The 27,625-nt window shown below is 40.2% G+C and overlaps 1 protein-coding gene across 1 annotated transcript; it reads right to left on the bottom strand.

Moving 5' to 3' along the window:
• Positions 1–909: 909 nt before the first annotated feature.
• LOC308302601 (uncharacterized protein) lies at positions 910–26,870 on the bottom strand. The gene is made up of 11 exons (XM_080746859.1): positions 26,768–26,870; positions 20,497–20,856; positions 19,682–19,978; positions 11,726–12,001; positions 9,401–9,508; positions 7,636–8,166; positions 7,416–7,552; positions 7,255–7,332; positions 7,111–7,170; positions 6,673–6,890; positions 910–2,875 (listed from the first exon to the last, which is right to left on the bottom strand). Exons 1-11 carry the CDS (start codon positions 26,853–26,855, stop codon positions 2,839–2,841), a joined length of 2,190 nt encoding a protein of 729 aa, XP_080602985.1. The 5' UTR covers positions 26,856–26,870; the 3' UTR covers positions 910–2,838.
• Between the last annotated feature and the right edge of the window lie 755 nt (positions 26,871–27,625).

Raw genomic sequence — 27,625 nt, 5'->3', positions numbered from 1 at the left:
AGCCACGGCCCGGACGGCAAAGGAAGGCGGACACGCCGGACAGCAACAAAACAACCAAACAAAACAACGCTGTCTTAGCAAGACTGTAGCCTTAGTGTGCCTGTGCCCGTGACAATGTTTTTTTTAGTAAATAAATATGAACCCGACCCGCCTTGTTTTGAGAAAGAAAAATACCCATTTTAGCCGACTTTATGCTACCAGAACGGGAACTTTTGGCTGGATGGCTCAGAGCTCAGATCATCAGATGGAGGAATTGGGAACTGGAGGCTGAGCAATAATGGTGAGTTAATATGAACAGAAAAGACTGCCTGGAGTTGTCAACATAGCCAATGTGAAGCCCGAATTAATATTGTGAAAGGAAAAATATGATTTAATATAGGAAATACCCGTTTTAGCCGACTTTATATCCGCGAAATACCCGATTTACGGCGCCGAAGGCACCGCCGAAGGCACCGCCAGAAACCCTAACCCTAACCCTAACCCTAACCCTAACCCATAGCTCTGTGGGTATAACTCGATCACTGTTGATAACTAATCATATAGAAGGCCTATGTCATTATTAGTAGGCCTATATGTCTTCAACTGGGGGTCAGGGACCCCAATCCAGGGTTATTACAGGGGGCCTGCCAAATATTTGTGTGATACAGTAGGCTATAATACCTAGCCTACAGTGAGGGTCCCTGCTTGATCTCTGTCTGAGCTAAGGGGTCCTTGACCAGAAAAACAATAAAGTCCCTCACTGGTTTATTATATTATATTATATTATATTATATTATATTATATTATATTATATTTAATCCAGGATTATGCAATTTTTATAGCCAAAATGTTTTAAAACAGACCTACAAGCTCACAGCGGGTCGCATCCACGACGCATTGTGAGCTTGTAGGTCTGCTATTTTAGGTGCGACACCCTTGTACTGCGATGTATAAATTAGGCTTCTTTCCCAGAGCAGAACTAGCAGCAGAGAAAGTGAGAGAGTTGCTTGCATCAAACAGGAAAGTTGTAGAACAGTGACAAATACTTTGTTTTAAACGCAAGCAGTAGTCCTACAACACCCAGCAACATTGTTGTTGTGTGTGTGCAGTTAATATAGCGCAGAAGATGATCTCAATCAATTGTCCGTCGGAGATTCACTAAGAAACGGCTGTTGATTACATATCACTCAGCCTGTGCTGCTCTGTGACAACAATCGACGCAGCGGACTTGAATGTTATAAAGCTAAGTACTGTACTACTAATCTTGCATCTTTTTAACCCGTGGGGCTGCTAGTTTGTCCGTGTTGATTCACTCGCATTTCGCTGCACTGTCTGTCTCCCTGGTTGTTTGCATGCAGACAGAGTGCAGATGTTGTCCGTCTGTCCGAGTCGCAGCTCGCATTAAAGACTGGCTTTTGGGGAGGGGGCTTGAACGGCTGATGATGGTGCATTCATGGCGCCTCGGAAACACAGGATATAATGAAATACTATTATGGAAGAACCGATACAACCGCGGAATTTACCAATCCAGACACTCACGGTACGATCCATCACGATTTCAGCCGTCTATTGTACCGGTACACACTGAATGAACCGATTCACTCGTATCGCGGACGTTTGTATCGCGATTACGATCCGTACCGGTATATCTTCGCATCCCTAGTGCACACGCTTGCGTACGTGACGTGCACATGACATCATGAATTTAGAGGGGCACCACTTCTAAAATCCATATCACACCACTGACACTAACAGAATCCATATATGGCCAAGACAGATGGCCAAGACAGCCCATATCTGTGTGGCTGGTTCTACAGACAGGGATCTCCATATATGTATGATGTCAGATGTCATAGACATCATAGGACTTTCACGTAACGAATAACTGAACTGATGTTTGGGCTCTCGCAGCATATCTCCATATATATGGATCTCCATATGGGTTTCAGGGGTCTCCATAGGCTATGGCCAAGACATGGCATGACCTCAAGGTCATAAATTGAGTGCAGCTCTCAGTCATAAGGCCCATTCCCACAGGGTGTGATAAAGATAAAGAAAGAAGGAAAAGACATTGTTCTCAATTGAAGTTTAGCAGCATCCACAACACAACGATAGCCACAGTGGATCACTTTCCACACTATCAAGTCATGACGTCAGATAATTATTGTTACTGTTAGCTTTATCACGCCTAATGGGAATGGGCCTTTACACTGGTAACTGAAAGGTGTCTTTCAAGGATTTAAGTTGCTATATGTAGTTTTCTGCTGACATAAGCAGGAAAAAGGCAATTGCTTATTTTTTATTCTATTATATTCAGACGTCTAACAATGCTCCCTAAAAAAATCTAGTCTCTGTGGCACTTCTAGGAGCCGCAATCTTCCTCCAAAACTATTATTTTATCTGTAAGAAGCTCTGTCACTAGCAGCTCATTGGTGCATGAACCAGCCGACCCTAAAAGGATTGACAGACAGGTCAACCAATCCGAACAAGATCAGGGTCGCCCCTGATTGGTTAAAACCAGGGCAGGCTATCTGTCTATCGACCAATGACAGAATTTCACAGATAAAAATTATATTTTTGGAGGCAGAATGTAGCCCCAGGAAGAGTCACAGAGACAACATTTATTTAGGAAGCATGGTTAGCCGTCCGAATATAATAAAATTAAAATTAAAAATTAAAATAAACAATTGCCTTTTTCCTGCTTATGTCAGCAGAACAATACATTCATCAAGTTTAAGGACTTTCACAATCATATAGCACTGATGCTGACATTGCAGTGTGAGCCTTGAGTTCCCGTCTTGTTCTTGGGTAAACTTGTAAACAGCTCCAACCAGACCAGGAAACATCTCCATGACTCCATCAGGTGTGATGATCTGCAATGTGAGCTGCATCCTCACTGTGAACACAGAGCAGAGGTTACTCGAGTAACATCTGATGGTGAACAGCCACACATCTTAACATCTCTAGTCTGTATTCATAATAACGTCACTGTCAGGCAGAAACCAGCCATCTCCATTTCTCTTTTATCCTTTTTATAAACAAGTGTTTCTGAACAGCCTTTACGTCTGTGGTTTTATAAATATTGTCATCTCCACCAAAACAAGTGCTCCTTTACTGCCACAGACATGCAAATGTAGTATAGGCTTTGTCTTAACCTGGCAGTGTTAAGATTCACACTGCCAATAAGTAAGTGCAGACTCAGAGGACAATGTTTAGGCACTGTGAATCTCTGGAAAACAGGTCTACAACAAGCCCACAACACAGATGTCTAGGATTTTGTGTTCGGAAAGGGTGATTCCACACCTTCCTCTTAAATAAATGATAAGTGAAAGAATATGTTTTAGTGCATGATGCACTTGTATGTTTGTTCACTAATAGTAGGCTAATTGTAATTTACTGTAGCAATAGTACTGTCATGGTTGTAATCCTTTTTTCTTTTTTTTTCTTTCTTTTTTTGCAATCCATGATGCACAAATAGCAGCACTCACCGAACGAGAGACAGAGAGAGGGAGCGAGGGAGGGAGAGAGAGATGTTTCTAATTAAAATAGACAAAAAGATCTATATTTATTGAAGTGGCTGATAGTAACCCCAATAGTGAATCAGCCGGTAGGCTAACCCTGGGAGATTAAAAGACTGTATGACGCGCACCTAAAAACACTCACATCCACACAATCGCTCATACGTTTTAAAATGCTTTACTACATTTTTTAAATGCTTTACTACATTTTAACACCAATTATTGCAATATACAATCGAAACATGCACTAAATATGAGAGTGGCAGGGCAGGAATTTCACGGCGGCCTCGACAGCCATGGCCGTCGTTGCCCCTCTCTTTGGCCGTGTGCCCCTCGAAAAATGACATGCTCAAACGGCCACAGTGGCCGTGGTGCCCCATGCAGTGACCAGCACCCACAGCAGTTCACAATTTCATTGAGGAATAAAGAGGAGACGAAAATGTAGAACTACAAAATAAAGTCTAAAATCGTTTTAGTTCATGAACAAGAGAGAGTACGATATATGTCCTGTGATGCGCATCACTGTCTAACAGCTGACATGCAGTGGCAGAGCAGCAGCGCGCACGCGCACACACACGCACACGCATACACACACACACACACACAAACACACACACACACACACACACACACACACACACACACACACACACACACACACACACACACACACACAGTCACACACACGCAGAGAGAGAGACAGAGAGAGAGAGAGTGTTGAATGGACATGCTGCTGCGCTCACAGTCACAGCAGTCAAAGTTACAAAACTACTGAGCGACGATGTTTATCTGTCATGGAGGCATGGAGGATGTTTGCAACATGTTCCAACGTTAGCAAGCCTATATGTCCAACACGCGACAAAATAAAGGAATATTAAATAAGGCTAGAACAGGGAACCAGCTTATGCTGATGTGATGGAAATAATCCCCCCGCCCAGATGTGTGGAGACTGAGAGAGAATGTGAGTGAACGGCGTGTGTGTGTGTGGTACATGCTTATACTGGACTGGTGGTTCTGCAACTTCTGCAGGTGTTGTTTAGTAATGTTAGGCTGTGGCTTAGGCTAGCTTTCGCCGAGGACTGAAGACTCACCCTTTCAGACTCCACCTAAACCCTTAGCACTACTGGAAAAATCAATGACCATACATGAAGCTAGTTAGCATTTGTTTTTAGGTTTTTAGAAACCTTTTATTTACGGATTATATAGTTTTTTTTCTAGATATATATTCATTCACATTTGTTATATTGCTGTTGATGTACTGACACTTAATCTTGTTTATTATTGTGATGTTTATTTGCTTATTGTAAGTCGTTTTGGAAAAAAAAAGCGTCTGCTAAATGCCTAAACTGTAAACTGTAAACTGGCTACTGGGTTGTGGGTTCAGTTGGATGAACTGGACATTGTCTACTGCCTGGTGTTGACTGTACTGTACTGTACTGTACTGTACTGTACTGTACTGTACTGTACTGTACGTAGTGTACTACTGTAAGGCCTGGAGAGTGGGATTAATACGAAAGTGTGTCCATTGACACAACCAGCCGTGCTGGGCGGTGAGGGATTAAACACAGGCGGGCAACATTTTATTGTGAAAATCAGACAACTGTTTCTGCCTAACAGGAGCGCAAACAGTGAGCAGCAGGACAGAACCACGGTATGCATACAGCACTGTTTCCACCTAAACACCGTCACGTCACAGGAGTGCAAACACACAGTGAGCAGCAGGACACACACAACACACAGACACACACGTTAGCCCATGTTCTCATCATAGCAAGGGTGGTTTAAAAAGCTATCTAAAATAATTAAGAGTGTTAGCCGACCTGGCGCTTATGTACATACTGTATATTGCGTCGCTAACACTGAGGACGGCGTGTGGTGACGATCGAGTGCGATGCCATTTGGCTATTTACTTTACGGCATGTAATCACGGGTAGCAGACCTATGCAGGACTCTCCTCTGATCCTGCTCTACAGTAACGTCAAATTAGATCATAATTGAAGCACATGTTTTGTAGCTGGGCTCCAAAAACAACTAGAAGCCGTGCTCTTCGGAGCACAGGTCTCCACCAGGTCAGGTATGTTATGGTGGCCTCCTGGTGGCGCTATAATAGGCCAATGTGAAAAGGGTGCCATGTCTTCTTCGGCCTTTAACGGCAATCTGACACTACTGCATGCATGATTTGAGGCATTTTGTTCCAAAAATTAGTTTGGCAAAACTCGACTACTTGCTGGTGGCGCTATAAAAGGCCAATGTGAAAAGAGTAGCATTCGTTCACTGACCTAGTGGGAATGTGCGTAAAGAATCTCTCTGTAATCACAAGCTGCGTTCATGATTTAAGTCATTTTGTTAAAAATTAACCAATCCTGCAAACTTTGGAAGCCTTAGCCAATTAGGATGGAATATGAAATATCAGACAGATCCGTCTTGATCACATGACTATAGAGATACTATGTACTGATTTGCATGATTTTTAGATACAATCTGAAGGAATAATAGGAAAGAATTTGTTTTACATATGTCGGCCTCCTGGTGGCGCTATAAAAGGAAGATATAAAAAATGCAGGGCAAAGGTTTTTCCTTGGCCTCTAGGGAGTGTGTAGGTAAAAACACAATTCTGCCTGTTATTGCGACACCATGAGGCTGATTTGAAAATGTTAAAGTGCCATTTCTTTCGCGGCCTATTGGGAAAGTGCAAGCACAATTTCACCAAAATCGCACGCTGGGTTCATGATTTGAGGCATTTTATTCTAAATGCTCCAATCCTGCAAACTTTAGGAAGCTAATTGTAGCGAATCAGGATGGAATATGGAAAACAGATCCATGTTGATCACATGACTGTAGAGATACCGATTTGCATGAGTTTTGGACAAAATCTGTAGGAGTCCTGTCCAAAATTTAGTTTGCAAAAATTGGCCTCCTGGTGGTCCTATAACAGGCTCATGTGACGGCGGACAGACGGACAGGGTGCAAAACATAGTCTCCCCATGCCTTCGGCTGGTGGAGACAAAAAGAATAGTAATACATGATATGACGCTAGATGCTAGATATAATACACCACGTACCATACCGTTAGGATAGTACTAATACTAACACAGGATCAAAATAAATATAGATTTAAATGTGAATTAAGGAATAGTATGTGTAAGTTAAAATGTTTTGACCGTTTCATTCGTACCTCTCAGTTGACCAGAAGGGATGAGCCAAACATTCCTCCACTGTAGGTCTTCTCTTTGGGTCTGCATTGATCATCTTCTCAATGAGATCCCTGGCTCCTTCATCCTGAACGTGGTCCAGGTTGTACTTTCCATCACCAATGTTGTTTTTACATCTACGGCCTTCGCCAAATGGATGATGTCCTCCAGACAGGATGTAATAGATCAACATCCCAGCCACCTTTAGAATGAACATGAACATAATTAAATACTGTATGTGATTTAAGTTATACATTAAATTGTTCTACAGAATACAATAAAATGGATATCACTGCTTTTTTTTTACAAGGGATACAACCATGTTCATCCATCACAAAGTCTCAGCCATTAAGAATGAATATTACGTATGTAAGAACATGTATATGGTTCTTGTTACATTATCATGCAGAATAAAGAACAACCTGGATGTCACTGCTTGTTGTACATGCATCATCCTCAGCATCTTTCTTGGTCTCAGCCACCTTAAGAATGAAGATAAAGAAGGTAAGAACATTTTATGTTGTTCTCATTCATTAAATAAATACCCATGTAGAATAAAGGACAACCTGGATGTCACTGCTTGTTGTATATGCATCATCCTCTGCATCATCATCCTCTGCATCATCATCCTCTGCATCATCCTCCTTAAGAATGGATAAAGTATATAAGTATGTAACATTTTATGTTGTTCTCATTCATTAAATACCCATGTAGAATAAAGAACAACCTGGTCATAAGCACGCTCTTCTTCCTCCACCATCTCCGTAGACATCCAGCATTGCTTTCCTGTTCCTGTGGTGTGTGCTCTTCTTTTTGCGTGTAGGAATATTCCAAAATCTGCTAATCTGGCTTTGGCATCAGTATCTAAAAGACAAATTAGGTTTCAAGCTAAAAAATAAAAAGGAAATGTTAGTAATGTGCTTGTTTTCTTTTTGTTTGTATCTTACCAATCAAGACATTCTGGGGTTTGATGTCCCGGTGGAGAATCGGAGGATTTTGACAATGAAGAACTTTTAGGCTGATGAGAACCTGGTTTGCAAGCCGTTTCTTCTCCAGTTCAGAAAGGCTGTGCTTATTGTCAGTGATGTATTCTTCCAGGTCGTATTCACATAACTCAAGAGCAAGGTAACCAAAGTTCTTATCCTCTGCACAGCCAACATATTGTACAATCAAAGGATTATTAAGATTTAAAAGATGTGAAAATTCGTTATTGTACTCCTTCAAGTATTTATAGTTCTGTTCAGTAATTCTCTTCACTGAGACTTCAGTGCCATCATCCATTAACCCCAAGTAGACCTCAGTTCCATTACTCCCTGTTTTTAAGAGGAATTCATCATTTTTCACAAACACAAATCCTCCAACTTCGATGACTTCACAGTCATGTTTGTTGTTTGCAAGCTTCTCCAACTGTAGCCTCCATCTTAGACTTTTTGGGGTCCATTGGTCCATGGGTGATCTGAGGACCTTCAGCTCATCCCCTGTAATGGTAGACATGGAAATGTCACATTCTGTTAAGTGAAATAATTTGCTCAAACAAGTCTTTAGACCCTTCTGGAAATCCCCTTTGATCCACTTTACTACGTTTTAAGGGCAGACTAAACATTTTTATTTTTTTCATATCCCACAGGGGAACTTCAGTTTTCAGCTTCACCCACAGAGGAGTTAGGGGTTAAATGTCTTGCTCAAGGATACTTTGACACATTGCTGAGCTTTGTAAAACATATACATACTGTACAATACAATACAAATGCAATATAAAACATATTTGGTTAAAAAAGGGGCATGGCCATATAATGATGACATCAGAGATCTTCATATGGAGGTGGTTTCAAGGAGTTACTTTGTTCATTGTATAATAGTATAATAACAGGAATTATTTTAGGCAGAGTGGTAGTGGTAATAGTCAGTGGAGTGTTTTTGTTTTCTATATTATATATTTTCTACATTTTATCCTTTATTAATAATAATATGTATCCATATGCATACACTATATTTTATGCCCATACATGGAGATCCCTAGCTGAACCAGCCACACAGATATGGGCCATGGCTTGGCCGTCTGGCCAGTGATGTATATCGATGACATCAGGGATCTTCATATATGGGCATAAAAGAGAGTCTGGGGAATACCCATATATGGACTTTTACATAGGTGATGTCACCTGTGATATCACTGTGACAAGGGAATCCTAACCCTAACCAATAGACTGTAAAAATGTGTACTTACTGACTGACTGACTGACTGACTGACTGACTGACTGACTGACTGACTGACAGACAAGCTGCGACATTTCTCATGGTTTCTCAATTAGACAATTAGATTTTACATTAAAAATAAATAAAAAAGCAATCACCAAAAATCTGTTTACACACTGCCTATATCTGCTTTAATAGCTCTGCTCTTAATCTACCAACAAATGGGTAAAATATTGAGGTTTCTGCCTGACGGCAACGATATGCTATATTTAGTTTTCTAAGCAACATGTTGTAAAGGTAAAGGAGGTGCTTTGATCCAGAAATCAGGAAAAGAGGTACTGAAGCTAAAAAGGTTTGAGAATCACAGCTCTAGATGTCTGAGTCAGTACAATGTTTAACCTACTAAACATTAAAACATGGCGTAGTCTACTTGTTTAATGTTATGTCATTGCTGAGCAGAGCAGTAACTTAGTAAGCATATGTTATGTGTAACTTAAAATCTGATGAGAAACTTACCACGAAAGTATTTATATCTCACCCCCAGCACCAAAACAGCGAGAATGAAGAGAGCACCGATGACACCTCCAACAATGGCTCTGGTGGGTGTAGGTTCAGGTGGAGGTCCTGAGGAGAGGTTTTATGATTTCTGCGTTAGGATCCTAAATATGTCAAAAGGTCAACACTGCATCCTGTAACACAGTGATTCAATGTATTCACATGATGTACAGTGATGTTACTAGGTTTTCAATGTAATGGGTCCCGGGACCCACAGGTGGTCATTCAAATGGGTCCCAGAAAAGTTTTATGAGTCCTCAATACAACGTTTTCGAGCACTGTGAGCTTGTAGATCGTCTATTTTCAAAATGTTTGCCTATTTCTTATATTTATTTTACAATTTGGCTAATGTTTGAACTTAGAACTACTAAAACTACTAAAACATATGCCCCTAATGAATTCGGGCGAGCAAAATGGCGTCGGACGTCGGTGGAATCAAATCATTGACGTTTCTATCGCCTGTTTAAGACTTTCTACGTGGATTTTATTTGTGTTAACGTAGGGTAAAGTAGGATGCTTTCACCCATGAACAATGGTGGTGTCTGTGGAATTTTAAAATGTTTTTCTTTTACCGCGACCCGGTAAATTATTTTAACATGGACTCCAATGGAGGCGCATCCCCGTGACCCCAGGACCATGACATGAATGAGTCCCTGGGCGACTTGAATGAGTTTTTGATGCGGGATGCGCACGTAATGCATACCTTCATGATAAACACTGTAACAGTGATTCAATGTGCACATGATGTAGTAAACTACATACCTTCATGATAAAGACTGTAACAGTGATTCAATGTGTTCACATGATGTAGTAAACTACATACCTTCATGATAAAGACTGTAACAGTGATTCAATGTGTTCACATGATGTAGTAAACTACATACCTTCATGATAAAGACTGTAACAGTGATTCAATGTATTCACATGATGTAATAAACTACATACCTTCATGATAAAGACTGTAACAGTGATTCAATGTGTTCACATGATGTAGTAAACTACATACCTTCACGATAAAGACTGTAACAGTGATTCAATGTATTCACATGATGTAGTAAACTACATACCTTCACGATAAAGACTGTAACAGTGATTCAATGTGTTCACATGATGTAGTAAACTACATACCTTCATGATAAAGACTGTAACAGTGATTCAATGTATTCACATGATGTAGTAAACTACATACCTTCATGATAAAGACTGTAACAGTGATTCAATGTGTTCACATGATGTAGTAAACTGCATACCTTCATGTAAAGACTGTAACAGTGATTCAATGTGTTCACATGATGTAGTAAACTACATACCTTCATGATAAAGACTGTAACAGTGATTCAATGTATTCACATGATGTAGTAAACTACATACCTTCATGATAAAGACTGTAACAGTGATTCAATGTGTTCACATGATGTAGTAAACTACATACCTTCATGATAAAGACTGTAACAGTGATTCAATGTGTTCACATGATGTAGTAAACTACATACCTTCATGATAAAGACTGTAACAGTGATTCAATGTTTTCACATGATGTAGTAAACTACATACCTTCATGATAAAGACTGTAACAGTGATTCAATGTGTTCACATGATGTAGTAAACTACATACCTTCATGATAAAGACTGTAACAGTGATTCAATGTGTTCACATGATGTAGTAAACTACATACCTTCATGATAAAGACTGTAACAGTGATTCAATGTGTTCACATGATGTAGTAAACTACATACCTTCATGATAAAGACTGTAACAGTGATTCAATGTATTCACATGATGTAGTAAACTACATACCTTCATGATAAAGACTGTAACAGTGATTCAATGTATTCACATGATGTAGTAAACTACATACCTTCATGATAAAGACTGTAACAGTGATTCAATGTGTTCACATGGTGTAGTAAACTACATACCTTCATGATAAAGACTGTAACAGTGATTCAATGTGTTCACATGATGTAGTAAACTACATACCTTCATGATAAAGACTGTAACAGTGATTCAATGTGTTCACATGATGTAGTAAACTACATACCTTCATGATAAAGACTGTAACAGTGATTCAATGTGTCCACATGATGTAGTAAACTACATACCTTCATGATAAAGACTGTAACAGTTATTCAATGTGTTCTCATGGTGTAGTAAACTACATACCTTCATGATAAAGACTGTAACAGTGATTCAATGTATTCACATGGTGTAGTAAACTACATACCTTCATGATAAAGACTGTAACAGTGATTCAATGTGTCCACATGATGTAGTAAACTACATACCTTCATAAAGCAGGTTGGGTTTAGAATCACTCCGCTCACTGCTGAACTCGTTCTTCACTTCACAAGTTAATGTTTTAACTTTCCCATCTTCAATCTTGGTGACAATCAGACGATTAGATTTTGGTCCAGAGTCAGACTCCATCCATTCCTCTTCATCTTTCTTCCAGCGATAGGTGACTGGACCTGACTCTGTGACGTCCCCATAACAGTGCACTTCACAGTTGGTTGAGTCAGAATCACAAGGTAACCTGATGACCACTGGCTTTGGGACTTTCTCTGTTGAGCAAACACAATGAATATAACTTAGTGCTGATGTTGTCTCCAGACTGCAGTTAAAACTAAACACATGTTGGCTGTGTGATCTTCCTCAGGTAAGGGTTCTGGTGCAGATATATTTATATTAATTCTCTATAGAAGCAGTGGGTGGTTAGTGGCATCATTAAAGGTTGGATGTTTTTACTTTCATGAAAATCATCACAGGACACCACTGTTCTAGAGGGATTCACTTTTTGAACAGCTTGCATTTTATCAACACCATCATCAAACAATGTGTTTCACTGCTGACATGTATGTGTGCTGTTATGTTTAAAGCCAAAGTCACACTGCAATGAGTCATAATAAGTGTTCTATTCATATGCACCCAGACCAGTTTAACCTGACAGGTTGTGGTCTTTTACAGCTTATAGAATAGAGCAGAGCACTGAGTTCAGCACCAGTAACACTCCCTAATTGGGAGATAAGAGACCGTCACGTGGCATACACAAACTCTAGAAGGTAGTCGTAGCCAATCAGGAGGGAATATGGGAACTGGGACAAATCCATGTTGATGACATGACTTTTTGCGATTTTAGGGCAAAATCTGTAGGAGCAGTGTCAAAAATGTGTTTTGCAAGGATCTGCCTTATGGTGGCGCTAGAAGAGGGCCATGTGAGGAATGAGGGGTGGAGCTTGTGGTTTGGCAGCCAAGGAGTGTGTGTGCAAAGTTTGGCGTTGATAGGGGCAACGGTGGTGGAGATATGAGTAGGGGAAAAGTGTGACGTGACGGACAGACTGACTGACTGACTGACTGACAGACAGACAGCCACTGGAGGTTTTGATAGTAGTCTAGATTGACAGGGGGGTCCGCGCGCATAGGGTGGATTTTTTTCCGCCACCTGTTTTTTCTTAATCCTTGAAGGGTATATTTTAACATTCTGCCAGGTCCCATGCTAAAATATTTTCTGAAGGCGTTCATTTTTAACATTTCTTTCACAAATCCTGACTCTAAACCCCAAGATGGAAACAATAGAAACAAGCATAACTTTTGAAGGAAACAACCTACTGAGACAAATTAACCTATTTTTCCATACAATTTGGACCCAGGGAATTCATTAAAGTGGTTATTATTAAAATTCAAGCACATTTTGACCCCATTACAGGACAAAAAACATTAAAAAATTGCTGAAAACGTTAAGATCACATTTAAACTTCTCCTGTCACTAAACCAGTAAGACTCCCTAATCGGGAGATACAAATAGGCCAAAAGTTTGTTTTACCAATTATCAAGACATACGGGCAGTTGACAGTTTGCCATGGTTACTCATTGAAGTTGAATCTCCATATATGGAGATAACCTACGCATCACACTAAGTCTGACCTCACCAGCCCATATTTGGGCATGAGCAACTTATGTCTCCATATATGGAGATATGATGACATCACACAGTCCTCAGCCGATGATGTGGCGTGATGTCATACAATACACAAACGAGCCCTACAGTATAAAGGGGCAATTCTTTCCAGGAAAGAAGCATTTCTTCGACTCAGACCTTATCGCCAGCTTATCTCTTGCTGGTCTGTTAGTGTACGTTAGCAACCACCTTAGCAACCATGGTTTTACCCTAGCAACCAACTATTTACCCTAGCAACCAACTGTTTACCATAGCAACCATGTTTTTTTACCCTAGCAACCAACTGTTTACCATAGCAACCATTTTTTACCCTAGCAACCAACTGTTTACCATAGCAACCATGTTTTTTTTTACCTTAGCAACCAACTGTTTACCATTGCAACCATGTTTTTTACCCTAGCAACCAACTGTTTACCCTAGCAACCATGTTTTTTACCCTAGCAACCAACTGTTTAACATATGGAGTTATATGTTGTTCGTGTCCAAATATGGGGCTTGTGAGGTCAGACTTAGTGAGATGTCATACTGATGTCAGCAGTGTGATGTCATACTGATGCGGAGATATGAGCAGGGCAAAGGTGTGACGTGTGACCGACCGACCGACCGACCGACCGACGGACGGCCAGTGGAGGTTTTGATACTAAACTGCGACCTACGGTCGCAATGACCGGGTGATTCTTTTCTCGACAATTGTTTTTCCTTAATCCTTGAAGTGTGTAAGTTAAGATTCTGGCAAGTACCAAGCTCAAATATTGTCCAATAGGGTTCCTTTTAACCCGAAAAGGGAAGAGATGAAGAAAATGCATTAATCTTTTAAGTAAACAACTCACAGAGACAAATGAACACATTTTACCATACCAGTAAGACTCCCTAATCGGGAAAATTGTTCCTGATCCATGTTGATGACATGAGGGTAGACATACTGTGTAGCGATTTGCGTGATTTGAGGGCAAAAACTGTAGGAGCAGTGTCCAAAAATCGGCCTGAAGGTGGCGCTAGAAGAGGGCCATGTGAGAAATGAGGGGTGGGGTCTCCGTGTTGCCTTGGCGGACGAATAGGTACCGGCCCCGGCTCTCCCGGACGCTCCTAGCCCGAGTTACGGCATTTTATGTGAGCTGCAGTGGAGGGGGTCCTCCACTGGGGGCGCCACCACTTTTGCATCCGTTCTGGAGCACAAGGAGTGGGTGGTCCCCAGGAATTCCCCGTGAGCAGCCCCGTTGGGATGGTCATTTTTGCACATTTGGTCATTTTTTACACCTGGGGGTCCCCCAGGGACCTGGGGGTCCCTGGAGCTCCGGGGGTCCTTGGAGGTTGTAGTTTGGCAGGTAAGGAGTGTGTGTGCAAAAGTTGGCATGGATGGGGCCAACGGTTGTGGAGATATGAGCAGGGCAAAAGTGTGACGTGTGACGTGTGACTCACAGACTCACTCACTGACGGACAGCCTGTGGAGGTTTTGGTAGTAAATGCGGTCGCAATTATAGTAGTATTTGTGCATTATTTAAAGTTTAAATCATGCACAAATAGTAGATATGACTCTCACACCATCTTACACTTGGCCAAAGCACTCCTTTTTATTTAATAATGCAACGACCGTTTCGGTCAACGACCTTCTTCAGGCATATCTCATATATGCCTGAAGAAGGTCGTTGACCGAAACGTTGCATTATTAAATAAAAAGGAGTGCTTTGGCCAAGTGTAAGATGGTGTGCGGGTCATATGTACTATTTGTGCATAATAGTCAAAGCACACAATGTGAGTGAATCCTTGTACCCAGGGCCCAGAATTTGGTGCGACACCCCTGCCTATGCTCAAAAGACAGACGGGTGAAAATCAGAAAAAAGGAAGAGTGACAAACAACGCGAGGAGTGAGAAATGTCGTCGAGAATCCGTTTATCCCACCGTCGTCTGTGATCCCTACGTTCCCGTGAAACGGGTAGATGAGATGAGATTAGATGGGGAGAAGAGGCAAAGGAGAGAGTCAGAGATAGAAGTCCTTGTCGAGGGTCTGTACTTTATAATCTCAAGAGGACGTATAATCCCCACCCCACATCCTGAGTGTTCATTTGAAGCTGCAACTCGTACAGTCTCCCATGTGAACGCTTAATGTCTACTTGCAGCGCCAAGAGAGAAAGCCTGTTTGGGTAGGGGGAGGATATTATTACACGTAAGGCTTCGTGCAGTACCTCGTCGACAGGCTATAAATTCCCTCAACAGAACAGTATAGGGAGACCCTCTCTAAAATATAATTGTATTCACTGAGAAGGTTATGAATTGCAGCTTTAACAGCTTTTGTGAAAATGGATTTCGCAGTCATGTAAATAGGCAGACAAATAAACAGATTGATAGATTGATGGCTACATAGCTAGATACAGTGTAAACGGACGGACGGACAGATTTAATAGTTTATATCTCTGCTGTCAGGCCGAAACCTCTTAACTCCAAAATGTTCATTTTCGGGGAAATGAGTTCAAGTGGAGTTAAGAGGTTTTGACCGAACTTTTCATTGGTTTCATTGTTTTCTTCCTCACCAAAATGTTGTCTAACTTTAAATCTTTAGGCATTTAGCCCCCTTCCCGACAGGGGAGCATGACAAGGTTGGTCCCATTGGAAACCTGAGGTTGTCTAGAATCAAATGATATCTTTATCTTTGGAGTGTGTCTAAAGACTCCGAAAGACAGTCTCGCTGGGTTTCCAGTCAGCAATCCCGGAGGTGTCATAGGGGTAATAAAAAAAAAACAGTTGGGACTTTTGTTTTTCTTGGGATCATCAAAATCCTTATTTTAGGTCCTAAAGATACATAAAAACCACACTAGAAGTTTATTTAAGGGGGATGCGCGTGGACCCCTCTTAAGACCTCTACTACCCCACTTCACTTAGAGATATTATGTCAGTAGGAAACAGCCCTCTTCTGCACTTGGCATGACTTAATCCCATTTTATGAGGTGGTACTAGTACAGTTCCAAATAAATTTAGCTATTTTACTGCATTGAGCTTGAGAGGGTATGAATAAATAGGGGAAATATATGATCTGAACATTTTCTGTTTGTTTTTGTCTGTTTTCGTCCTGTAATAAAGTCAAGTTGTGGCCAAATCATAATAATATAATTTTCAATGAATTCCTTGGGTCCAAATTGTATGGTAAAATATGTTAATTTGTCTCTGTGAGTTGTTTACTTAAAAGGTTAATGCATTTTCTTCATCTCTTCCCTTTTCGGGTTGCAGTGACATGTTTTAAAAAAGGGTTAAAAGGAACCCTATTGGACAATATTTGAGCTTGGTACTTGGCAGAATCTTAACATACACACTTAAAGGATTAAGGAAAAACAATTGTCGAGAAAAAAATCACCCGGTAATTTAGTGACAGGAGAAGTTTAAATGTGATCTTAACGTTTTCAGCAATTTTTTAATGTTTTTTGTCCTGTAATGGGGTCAAAATGTGCTTGAATTTTAATAATAACCACTTTAATGAATTCCCTGGGTCCAAATTGTATGGAAAAATAGGTTAATTTGTCTCAGTAGGTTGTTTCCTTCAAAAGTTATGCTTGTTTCTATTGTTTCCATCTTGGGGTTTAGAGTCAGGATTTGTGAAAGAAAGTGTTAAAAATGAACGCCTTCAGAAAATATTTTAGCATGGTACCTGGCAGAATGTTAAAATATACCCTTCAAGGATTAAGAAAAAACAGGTGGCGGAAAAAAATCCACCCTATGCGCGCGGACCCCCCTGTCCATCTAGACTATAGTAACTGCGACCTGATGGTCGCAATCAGTAACAGACTGTATGAAACATAATCTTCCCATTGTTACTTCTTTCTTTTTTCCCATTTTCTTTCTGGATCCCCCATCCCCACCCCCACACACTCTATTAACCAAAACTTAAATTCAAATGAACATTTATGTGGACAGAAAACGTTCTATACTAGTAAGACACCTCAGGGTGACTTGCGAACTCAGGGTGACATGCGACCCTAAAGGGCGGGGTCGCGCCAATTCTTGGCCATCTGGCCAGTGATGTATATGGGACCAGTTACTCATATATGGAGACCCCTTCATGATAGTTATGTTATGTCAAAACATGCCCATATATGGACATTACCAAATATGGGCATTCCCATATATGTCCTTAATATTGATAACATAATATTCCTTAATAATGTCCTTAATATTGACAATATAGGAATCTCCATATATGGACATAAAACGTATATATGGGCATGTATGGGTACAATGTTAGGGTACCCTAACATTCTCATTTTCGGCCTGGGATTTATGACATCAGAAATCTCCATGTATGGGCATAAAAGGTTTTTTTCTTTATCTGGGAATGACCATATATGGACTTTTATACCCTGAGAAATCTCGTAGCTTGTCTGACTGTCAGTACAGGAAATGATGTCACGTGACATCCTTTTTATGCTCATATATGAGTCATTCTGTACCACATCACTGTGACTCACTGACATCGCATGACATCACTTCCTGTATGTACAGACAGTCAGACAAGCTACAAGATTTCTCAGGGTAAATGCGGCCTTCGGTCGCAACCATGATGACACATGACCTTCACAGGGCACAGTTCATACTCACTAGGGATGCGAAGATATACCGGTACGGATCGTAATCGCGATACAAACGTGCGCGATACGAGTGAATCGGTTCATTCAGGGTGGATCGGTACAATTGACGGCTGGAATCGTGATGTATCGTATCGTGAGAGTCTGGATCGGTACATTCCACGGTTGGATCGTTTTTTGCATAATAGTATTTCATTCTATACTGTGTTTCCGAGACGCATTGAATGCCCCATCAGCCCTCCCCCCAAAAAGCACTTGTAGCGAATCTACAGACATGCGTCTTTTACAGCAGCACTGAGCTGCTCTACTCAGCGGAGCGCAGTGAACACCCGACCCGACGGAATGCAGAGACAGACAGACAGCACTCGTGAGCCCACTGGTTAAACATGCAAGATTAGTACCACGTTTAGCTTTATAACATCCCTGTCCAATGTTCGCTGATGTGATCCGTTGTTGTGTCACTGGACTGGAGCACGCTGCGTGATATTATGATCCACATTCCACACCCGTTTGTTCTTCTTGTCGAGTCTGCGACGGAATTGATTTAAACAAAGCAGAAGCTTCCACGCTTTAACTACACACACGTATGAACTACAACAACGATACTGGGCGTGCAGCTAGCGATTAAAACAAAGTATTTGACACTGTTTCACAACTTGTTACTGTAGCAGGCAGAACACTATTCTGCTGCTGCTGTTCCCTCTGCAAAGAGAGGCTGGAGCCTGATTTATACTTGGCAGCTCGACGGTGTCGCGCACGCACCTAAATAGCAGACCTACAAGCTCACAACGCGACGCGTTGTGACTCAAATATCTACGTTTTGAAACATTTTGGCTAGAAATGGCAAAATCCTAGATTATATTCATACAATATACAGGTCAAGGATCCTTAACTGAGAAGAGAGAGATCAAGCAGGGACCCCCACTGTAGGCTATTTTAGACTACTGTAGGCTATTATATAAATCTGTTGCAGATTAAAACTTGTCAGAGACTTGTTTGACAGCACTATTTCATCAGTGACATTAATACATTACTATGTTGTGTTTATTTGTTCACACATTATCTTTTCTATTAATATGATGGATTTATGTTATTCATTATAATCCATTAATTATTATCTCTTAAACCCTCAATAAGTGTTAATGTATTGGCTAATGTTCCCCCATAGGGTTGCTACTTGCTAGGGTTCAATTGGTTACTGTAAAAACGAACTATTAATATTTGGCCGCCTCACATAACTCTGAGGACCCTAGGGGTCCCTGACCACCTGTTGAGGATGTAATGATATGATATACCGGTAATGATATAGTATTAATCAAACAATTTTACCAGCCAGCAAGGAGTGTTCTCCCAGATTTCAATAAGTTGGATTGTTAGACAGAGCCTAGTACTACAGTGAAACAATAAATTGTTTGGAAATTAAATGTAATGCATTTTTAGTAATTTTTTTGGGGGGAAATTTACATGGGCTTTAATATAAATCCTTTGCATTGTGTTGAATCGCACCGAATCGTGAATCGTATCGCATCGTAAGCACCAGGGGTGTATCGCAAAATATCGTGAATCATATCGCATCGTATCGGGGTCAGGGGTGTATCGTGATGTATCGTATCGGCAAGATTTCAATGTATCGCAATTATATCGTATCGCTGGGAGTGTATCGTGATGCGTATCGTATCGCCTCAGTGGTCGAGATTCACATCCCTAATACTCACTCATCTGTTTAACCGCGTACGTCTTGCTCAGCAGTCGACCGTTGATGTGCACAGAATATTCTCTACCGTCTTCTATGGTCATATTGTTGATGACCAACTGTCCAGTTTCTTTATCCAGTTCTGTGCGGTTTTTAAATGTCCCGTAGTAATCCACTTCAGGACCAAGAACCAGATCCCATTCTGCTGCTTTATTGGGTCCATGTTTCCACAGGATGCTAGTGATGGGTTTAGTAACAGAGGTGGTATCTGGACGCAGGCGAAGGACTCCTTGTGGTGGAATGTAAATCACATCTTCAGCTGTGAAGAGAAGATTATTTCAGTAAATTTGAACATTTAAAGCAGTCAGCAAAAAAGTCTTCTTATTGGGATTTATTATTTAGCAGAAAAACCTCACTTGAGCAAAGATGTTCAGGAAAATAGCCAATTTACAAGCTCACTACAACACTGACTGTGGTTGTACTGGTCAGCTCCCCTCCTTTTCGCCCTTAGGCATCTTACTGGTACATTTAATAAATACCCTTTGTTTAGCATTTTTAAATTCTTTCTTTTCATAGAAACGGGTTAGGGTTATAGGGTAAAGGTTTTATGGTCATGATTCTCCAGGATACTGGATGGCTTGATTCTAGGGTTAAAATAATTTGTATAAATATTTTTGCAAAGGTCTATGGGGAAAATGAATGGTTGATCTTTTAGTGGCACCAGAAACCACGCCCACTGCTATGCCTTTGTTGTGTTTGTTCACTTCAGGGATGAGAAATGAAGGGTAAATTACAGCTTTCTGGTTCCCCATCCATGTTTTGAACACTAAATCTTACCAACAATGAGCTCGATCAAACTGCTGCTGGGCTGGAATGGAACGTTGTTTTTGGCTGTAGCAGAACACTCGTAGGTCCCATTGTCTGAGAGCCTTGCCCTGGACAGCTTCAGTGAGATGTTACCACGAGACAACTCTTCATGAAACAGGGTTGTCCGCTGTTTGAACGATAGGTGGGTATACTTATACGCGTAACGTCCATCTTGGTAAAGGTGCACATAGTCTGGCTTCAGGTCATCTCTGGTCCACATCACAGTCTGCTCCTCCATGTTGACAGGAGGATCAATGTGACATGGAAGGATGACATCATCTCCCTCTTTGACCAGCACAGGCTGAGAAGACCCGATGACCTGATGTTGTCCTTAAAACAAAACAGAATGACTTTGGTGTTGTGATATCCACACTTATGGAATACTTTCATTACTGTAAATACTTCCACGTCTTGAATGCCTTGGATCGGCTGCCATGTGCCATGTGTGGCTGTCTGTTTTGGAATTCACACCAAAGAAACACGCACGCAGTATAAGCGCATAGCAAGACATTCTGTGCACAGCCACACCTACATGCAGAGCAGCACTGCTTTCATTGGCTTCAAGAGCTCACGCACACACAAGATTTAAATAATGTTGGTTGAGATGAACTTAATTCAAATTAGATTTGTTCCTGTCAGCGTGCATTCAGAGTGAATTTTGCCACATCGCGCTAGACGGGCTGCATGCAAGCCTCGATTGGAAATGAATGGGATGCGGGCTGACCCAAAAAAATTGAATATTCGAAGCTTCGTTCGACGGCACGGCGCGCTGTCACATATGTGACACCAATGTCTGAGTAACATCACCCAATGCAACTATGCAATGCAGTCACACATTTCTTTGCCAAACCAATGTTGGTGTAACATCCATGGATTCGGTTGCTGTCTTCCACACGCTGACAGACACACAACTCAACGCAAGGAAACAAACAGCGAAAATTGGATTTTACAAAACGGACCCCGTCAGCGTCGATCCCGTTTTAAAGGGATCCCTGGCTAATATGACAAATATGCCTTAATACATTATAATTGTCCTCTATAACTACAATGTAAAATGAAAAACACCTTAATTATTTTATTTCTTCTAGAAATAGCTAATCTTTCACTCAATAGGGGAAATGCCCGTCGCAAGTTGATGATGTCATAAATGTACTTTGTGATCTATCCCTATGGAATTTATGGCATGCATGTGCAGATAAAAACAAACGTAATACTTCCTATGGTTAATATGAGCATCAAATCAATATTTCAAATGTGTTTGTGTGGTTTTTTTTTTGCACATGCATGCCATAAAAATGACACATGACATTTATGACATCATCAACTTGCGACAGGCATTTCACCTATTGAGTGAAAGATTAGCTATTTCTAGAAGAAATAAAATATTTAATTTAAATATTTTTAATTTTACATTGTAGTTATAGAGGACAATTATAATGTATTAAGGCATATTTGTTGTATTAGCCAGGGATCCTTTTAAAGAGGAAAAAAGAGCTTAAAACCAACTTGCTAGGGTTACGTTGTCGTGGTGTTGATGATGACAAGTTTATATCGGATCTGCAAGCTCAAAACTAGTCGCGCCCGCATAGAGTTGTCTGAGCCTGACCGTCAGCTTTCGGTTGATGAGTGGAACGTTAAAGACTCCTCTGAGTACCACCTGTGGTACACGTACCACAGATTAGAACCACTGCTCTAGTGAAACATTTACAGAATGAGTTACAACACAATGAGTTACAACAGAATGAGTTACAACAGATAACAGAATGAGTTAGAACAGAAATCCTGTATTAGAACAGAAGTTCTGCGTTTTCTCCTTGTTGCCAGCTCTAGTTTAGATGTGTGTGACCTCTGACCATAATCAGCACAATGCCCAAACACTTCTAATAACCTAGTTAAAACAATACTTAGAATATGGAAGCAGACTGGCTTGCATAACATCCTGTTTATTAAGTGTTGCTCATTAAGGAAAATGCCACACAAACTGGCTGGACCAACTAGTTGTTATTTGTGGTCATAAACATTCAATACTCGGTTTTATTTCTTTTCTTTTTTTTTCTTTCTTTTTTTTTCAATCAATGCAAAACAAGTTATTGTCCTAAAACAAATGCGGGATAAAAGTGAGAGCATAAAAGACTGAATTATAGCAGCATCATGTAAAGCACTCATGTTGACTGAAAGAAGTCCTAAAAGGTGCATTCAGTAGGCCTACATGATAAAAGCACAGTAGATAATAAAAGGCTTAGGTTTTGTTCAACAGTTGCTGGATTAACTGTCAAAACCACAGTGGCACGGAATGACTGCTGTATGTAGGTCATGTTCATGCACTAGAACGTCTAGAAGTATGAAAACACACAGGCACGGAAGACATGAAACACACACACACACACACACACACACACACACACACACACACACACACACACACACACACACACACACACACACACACACACACACAGGTTTTAAAACCACACGGCTCAAAAAAAGGAAGCCCATGCCTTGCTCACATCCTTCACATAGAAAACTTTCCAACCACAAATGCAGCAGTGTTGATGTTACTGACATTTAAGATGTACATTACAATGTAGCACATTAAGGGGTTATTTAGTGTTTGTTTTATTCAATGTAATGTATTTTTATTGTCTTTAATAAATCAGTGTTATTGATCAGCCTTTATGTCTGCATGTGGGTTTTAATATTGAACCAATGAAAACTATTAAAAAGCTCTTCTGACTAAAAAACTGTTGGATCCTCAAACTGTCGGTCAAACCTCCTGACGGGTCTGACTTGGTCATTCTGATTGATTGATTGATTGATTATTTTATTAGACAAAAATGTAGTACAGTAGGCCTACAAGTACAGTTAAAGGGATATTCCACTTAAAAAAAAAAACGTTTTGTCATTGTATGGTCTAATCAGGCTTTTATGAATACCCTGAACAGTTTTTAATTTGCTTGATTCAATATTTAGATATTTGATGTAAATGTTACTAGGCCCTCCAGGCTCAGGGCCTCTCCCCACACACACTCATTGTGGGCTCACGTATGTTATCTTCATTATTTATCTATCAGTCAGTCAGTCAGTATCTCCTCAAAACTTTGGCGCGATTCATCTCTTAAACGCTTACACCTTTCAACACCATTCAAATTTTTATGTGTTCAGCTCACTGAGGACACGTGTGCTTGTATTTTTCGTTTTGAAATGTTTTGTAGTATAAATATAAAAAAATAAAAATGTTTAACTTTAAGCACCCAATGCATTTCCAATGGGTTTAGTGAGTGGGGACAGAGTGGAGAGAAGGATAATAGACCCATGTTTATGTTAAGGCGCTGTGGCTGCAGTGTTCACACTTCAGATATGCTATTTATATCATTGCGTTCACACAGGTCTGCTCTCTGATTTGATCCAAATATCTAAGCTGTGTGATGTATATATTCTGAGTTAAAACTACAAATATCTATACATGTCCCTCTCCACTCTACTGATTGAGACAGCTGTGATTAAAGGCCTGTCTGTCATTGGCTGTTCTGTGGTGCTGCAAAGTAACCAAGTACATTTACTCAAGTATATACAAGTACTTGTACCTACAGTACAATTTTGAGGTACTTTTACTCTACTTTCCATTTTTGTTACATATACTCTACTATAAATACAGCATTTGACAGCCTCAGTTACTTGTTACTTTGCAGATTTTATTATTAATAAAAAACATAGATGGACCACTTAATACTGCTATAAAGTTGATCTACAATGTGCACACACACGCACGCACGCACGCACGCACGCACGCACGCACGCGCACACACACACACACACACACACACACACACACACACACACACACACACACACAAACAACTGTTACTGTGTTACTGTGGAGACGTTTGCTTGTATTTGTCTTTGAGACATGTTTTGTACTGTTTTAGAAATTTTACTTAAAAAGAATAAGGTTTTAGGATCCCGGGCAATGGGATTTACAGTATATATCCTAGAACCCGCAGGGACAATCAGCCGTATTAGTGGTTGTTGTTGGTTTTCAGGGAGATATCACAACCAATGCATTTTCAAATCAGATCCACAAACACAATAAAAGTCATGCTCCACTCCTCAGTCTGGAGTGGCCACATAGAAGAACGCCTTGGTTATAGACATAGTGGAGGACAGATGTGATCTGGGATTGTTAACCTACAGTATATGCACTCAATATACACCTCTAGAACACATAGAATATGTACAGTAAGGTTCAGTAGAGTACAGTAAAAGTACAGTAAGGTTCAGTAGAGTACAGTAAAGTACAGTAAGGTACAGAAAGGTACAGTACAGTAAGGTATAGTAGAGTACAGTACAGTAAGGTACAGTAAAGTACAAAACAATACAGTAAGGTACAGTAGAGTACAGTAAAGTACAGTAGAGTACAGTACAGTACAATAAAGTACAGTAAAGTACAATAAAGTACAGTAAGGTACAGTGGAGTACAGTGAAGTACAGTAGAGTACAGTAAAGTACAGTAGAGTACAGTAAAGTACAGTATAGTAAGGTACAGTAGAGTACAGTACAGTAAGGTACAGTACGGTACAGTAGAGTACAGTATAGTATAGTACAGTAAGGTACAGTACAGTACAGTAAGGTACAGTAGAGTACAGTAAAGTACAGTACAGTAAGGTAAAGTACAGTAAGTTACAGTAGAGTACAGTAAAGTACAGTAAGGTACAGTACAGTAGAGTACAGTAAAGTACAGTAAGTTACAGTACAGTACAGTACAGTACAGTACAGTACAGTACAGTACAGTACAGTAAGGTGCATTACAGTATAGTAAGGTACAGTACAATACTGTAAGGTACTGTACCTTACAGTACCTTAAAGTATCCTATTTGTTGGGTTGGAAGCGAGCCCACACTGTTTCGAAGGAACAGTATTTCTAGTTGTAACTTCAAACTCCATTTTAATCATGATAGATTCATTAAAAACACACATTATTTTTTCTGGTGACTCAAACTACCCTCCTAATACGTGAGCAGGCTGTGTTTTTTCCATAACATTTTTCATTTATTTTTAATAATTCTTTGGGAAAATAAAAAAATAAAAAAAAATAATACAATTAAAAAAATATAAAACGGGTAAAACATAAAGCTAGCCTAACCTCACCCTCTCCCGGACCCTTCTATTTGTAGATATTTTTTTTTCTTCTTTTTTGCACTGTTCTTTTGTTTACAAGCGTTTCTTTTTTGCTGATGATATCTTCTGTATAGTAGCCTACTGTGTTCTATCCGTCTGTCAGTATATGAGTTAATGAGAAGGATCTCAACGGAAATAAGCTTGCCGTACATGGGTTTACTTTAATTCCTTTTAGTTGACCTTGTATCAGTGAAATGTCATTACAGTGTACCTTTACCTATGCAAACTTATAATAAATACCTCAATCAATCAATCAATCAATTAATCAATCAATCAATCAATCAGTCAATCAATCAAAAACGTACATAAGGGGAGAACGGTATAAGATGAACCACCCCCATGAGTTGTCATTTGACCAACAATGAACAATGAACACAACCATCATTTCCACCCGGCTGTGGAGTTGACAAGACACATGGGCTGGTCGAAGTTTTTTTTTTTTTTTTTACTTTTATGGTATAATGATTTTTATGTTAAAGCAAATGTACCCAGGTCCGGTGGTGGAAAAAGTACTTACATATTTTTGCGACCGTAGGTCACATTTACTACCAAAACCTCCACAGGCTGTCCGTTTGTTCAAGTTTAAACTGTTAAAGTTAAGAATTGGATCAACTTACCCCTAACCTGGGGCAAGTTGAGCCATATGAGTACTTTTTTTATTTTAGGGTTAGGGTTAGGGTTTTTTAATGAATCATATTTTTATGGCTTTTGTCATAGATGGTAAAGGTAACTCATAATTTCAAATGATAGCAGACATCCTGAAATATGTCCAGATGTTTTGATTTTACTGCCATCTCACTTTTTCTTGCTTCCAGGGCAACTTAAACAAAAAGTGGTTCATCCGTTCTCCCTGTGTGAGCCTTGATTAAGCAGTGAGCACTTTATTTTTAAATCTGATTTAACATCATTCGCACAAACCAGGTAAATCCTCATCTGTGACGGTCGTGCTCGAGGTACCGTACGGCCGTCATGTTTCAGGGCAGAGCCACAGAGGCGTTCTGAAAGGATTTAATAACCTAAAGGTTAACAACCATTAATGTTGTGATACAAGATAAACGTTACCAACCTGTGACAGCAGCAGCAGCGCTGTAACAGTTGATGTTGATCCACAACATGTAGAGAGTCCACAGATGAAAGACAGAGCGACCCGCCATCTTGTCTCTTCCTTCTCCTCCGTGAAGAGTAACGATTAAACTTTGTTGTTTCACTGGATAAAACTGATGTTACTTTACTTTCGATTTTATCCGCCGTGGATTTCTACATCCACCGAGTGTTAGACCGGGGTCAGTTTATTTTGCAGGTTGTTGATCCGGTCTGCGTCTAAAACCGGATACGGAAACGGTGTGTACGTGTAAACGACGTACAAACTGCCACAAACGGAAGGCGGGCTCTAAACCGGATCACACTGTTCAGGTTGGAATGGAAACCTCCTCTGTGTTGTAAAGCCTGGTTTGTAGGGTTAAAGCGACATCTATTGGCACAACAATGTAACAACAGGTCACTCGATGGATGTAAAGATGCATGGATGAACTAAACCAGTGGTTCTCAACCTGTGGGTCGGGACCCCTAGGGGGGTCCCCAAATTATTATTGGGGGATTATAAAAAAATCTGTGTATTTTGTGAACTCTGCATTTGTGACTTTATTGGTTATTGTTGTCTTTGATTGATTGATTGATTGAAGATTGATTGATTGAAGACCTTTATATTAGAAGTTTGCATAGAAAAAGGTACAGTTTCATGACGGTACATTTCACTGGAACAAGGTCAACTAAAAGGAGATCCTACTTGACACTGGTATACCCATCAATCAGGTAGATATGCTGGATGATATTGTAACCATATGTGCTGCTCTCACCAACCTTAGGAAGAGTGGTTGCCCACCGATAATCTTTTTGTGTTTTTTTTAACCCTTTGTTGAAGAGC

This window comes from Nannobrachium achirus (assembly GCF_963921795.1).
Source record: "Nannobrachium achirus genome assembly, chromosome: 17".
In the NCBI taxonomy this organism is placed as follows: Eukaryota; Metazoa; Chordata; class Actinopteri; order Myctophiformes; family Myctophidae; genus Nannobrachium; species Nannobrachium achirus.
Note: the sequence above shows the minus strand (reverse complement) of the source record. Positions and strands in the feature narration are given on the sequence as shown.

Bases quoted from the DNA above. Each gene is read 5' to 3' on its own strand.
- LOC308302601 (XM_080746859.1), bottom strand. From the start codon at position 26,855: ATGGCGGGTCGCTCTGTCTTTCATCTGTGGACTCTCTACATGTTGTGG. The intron at 12,002-19,681 runs GTGAGTATTAGG...TTTGCTCAACAG, and splicing joins GTACGCGGTTAAACAGATGA to AGAAAGTCCCAAAGCCAGTG. The intron at 9,509-11,725 runs GTATGTAGTTTA...ACCTCTCCTCAG, and splicing joins ACCCAACCTGCTTTATGAAG to GACCTCCACCTGAACCTACA.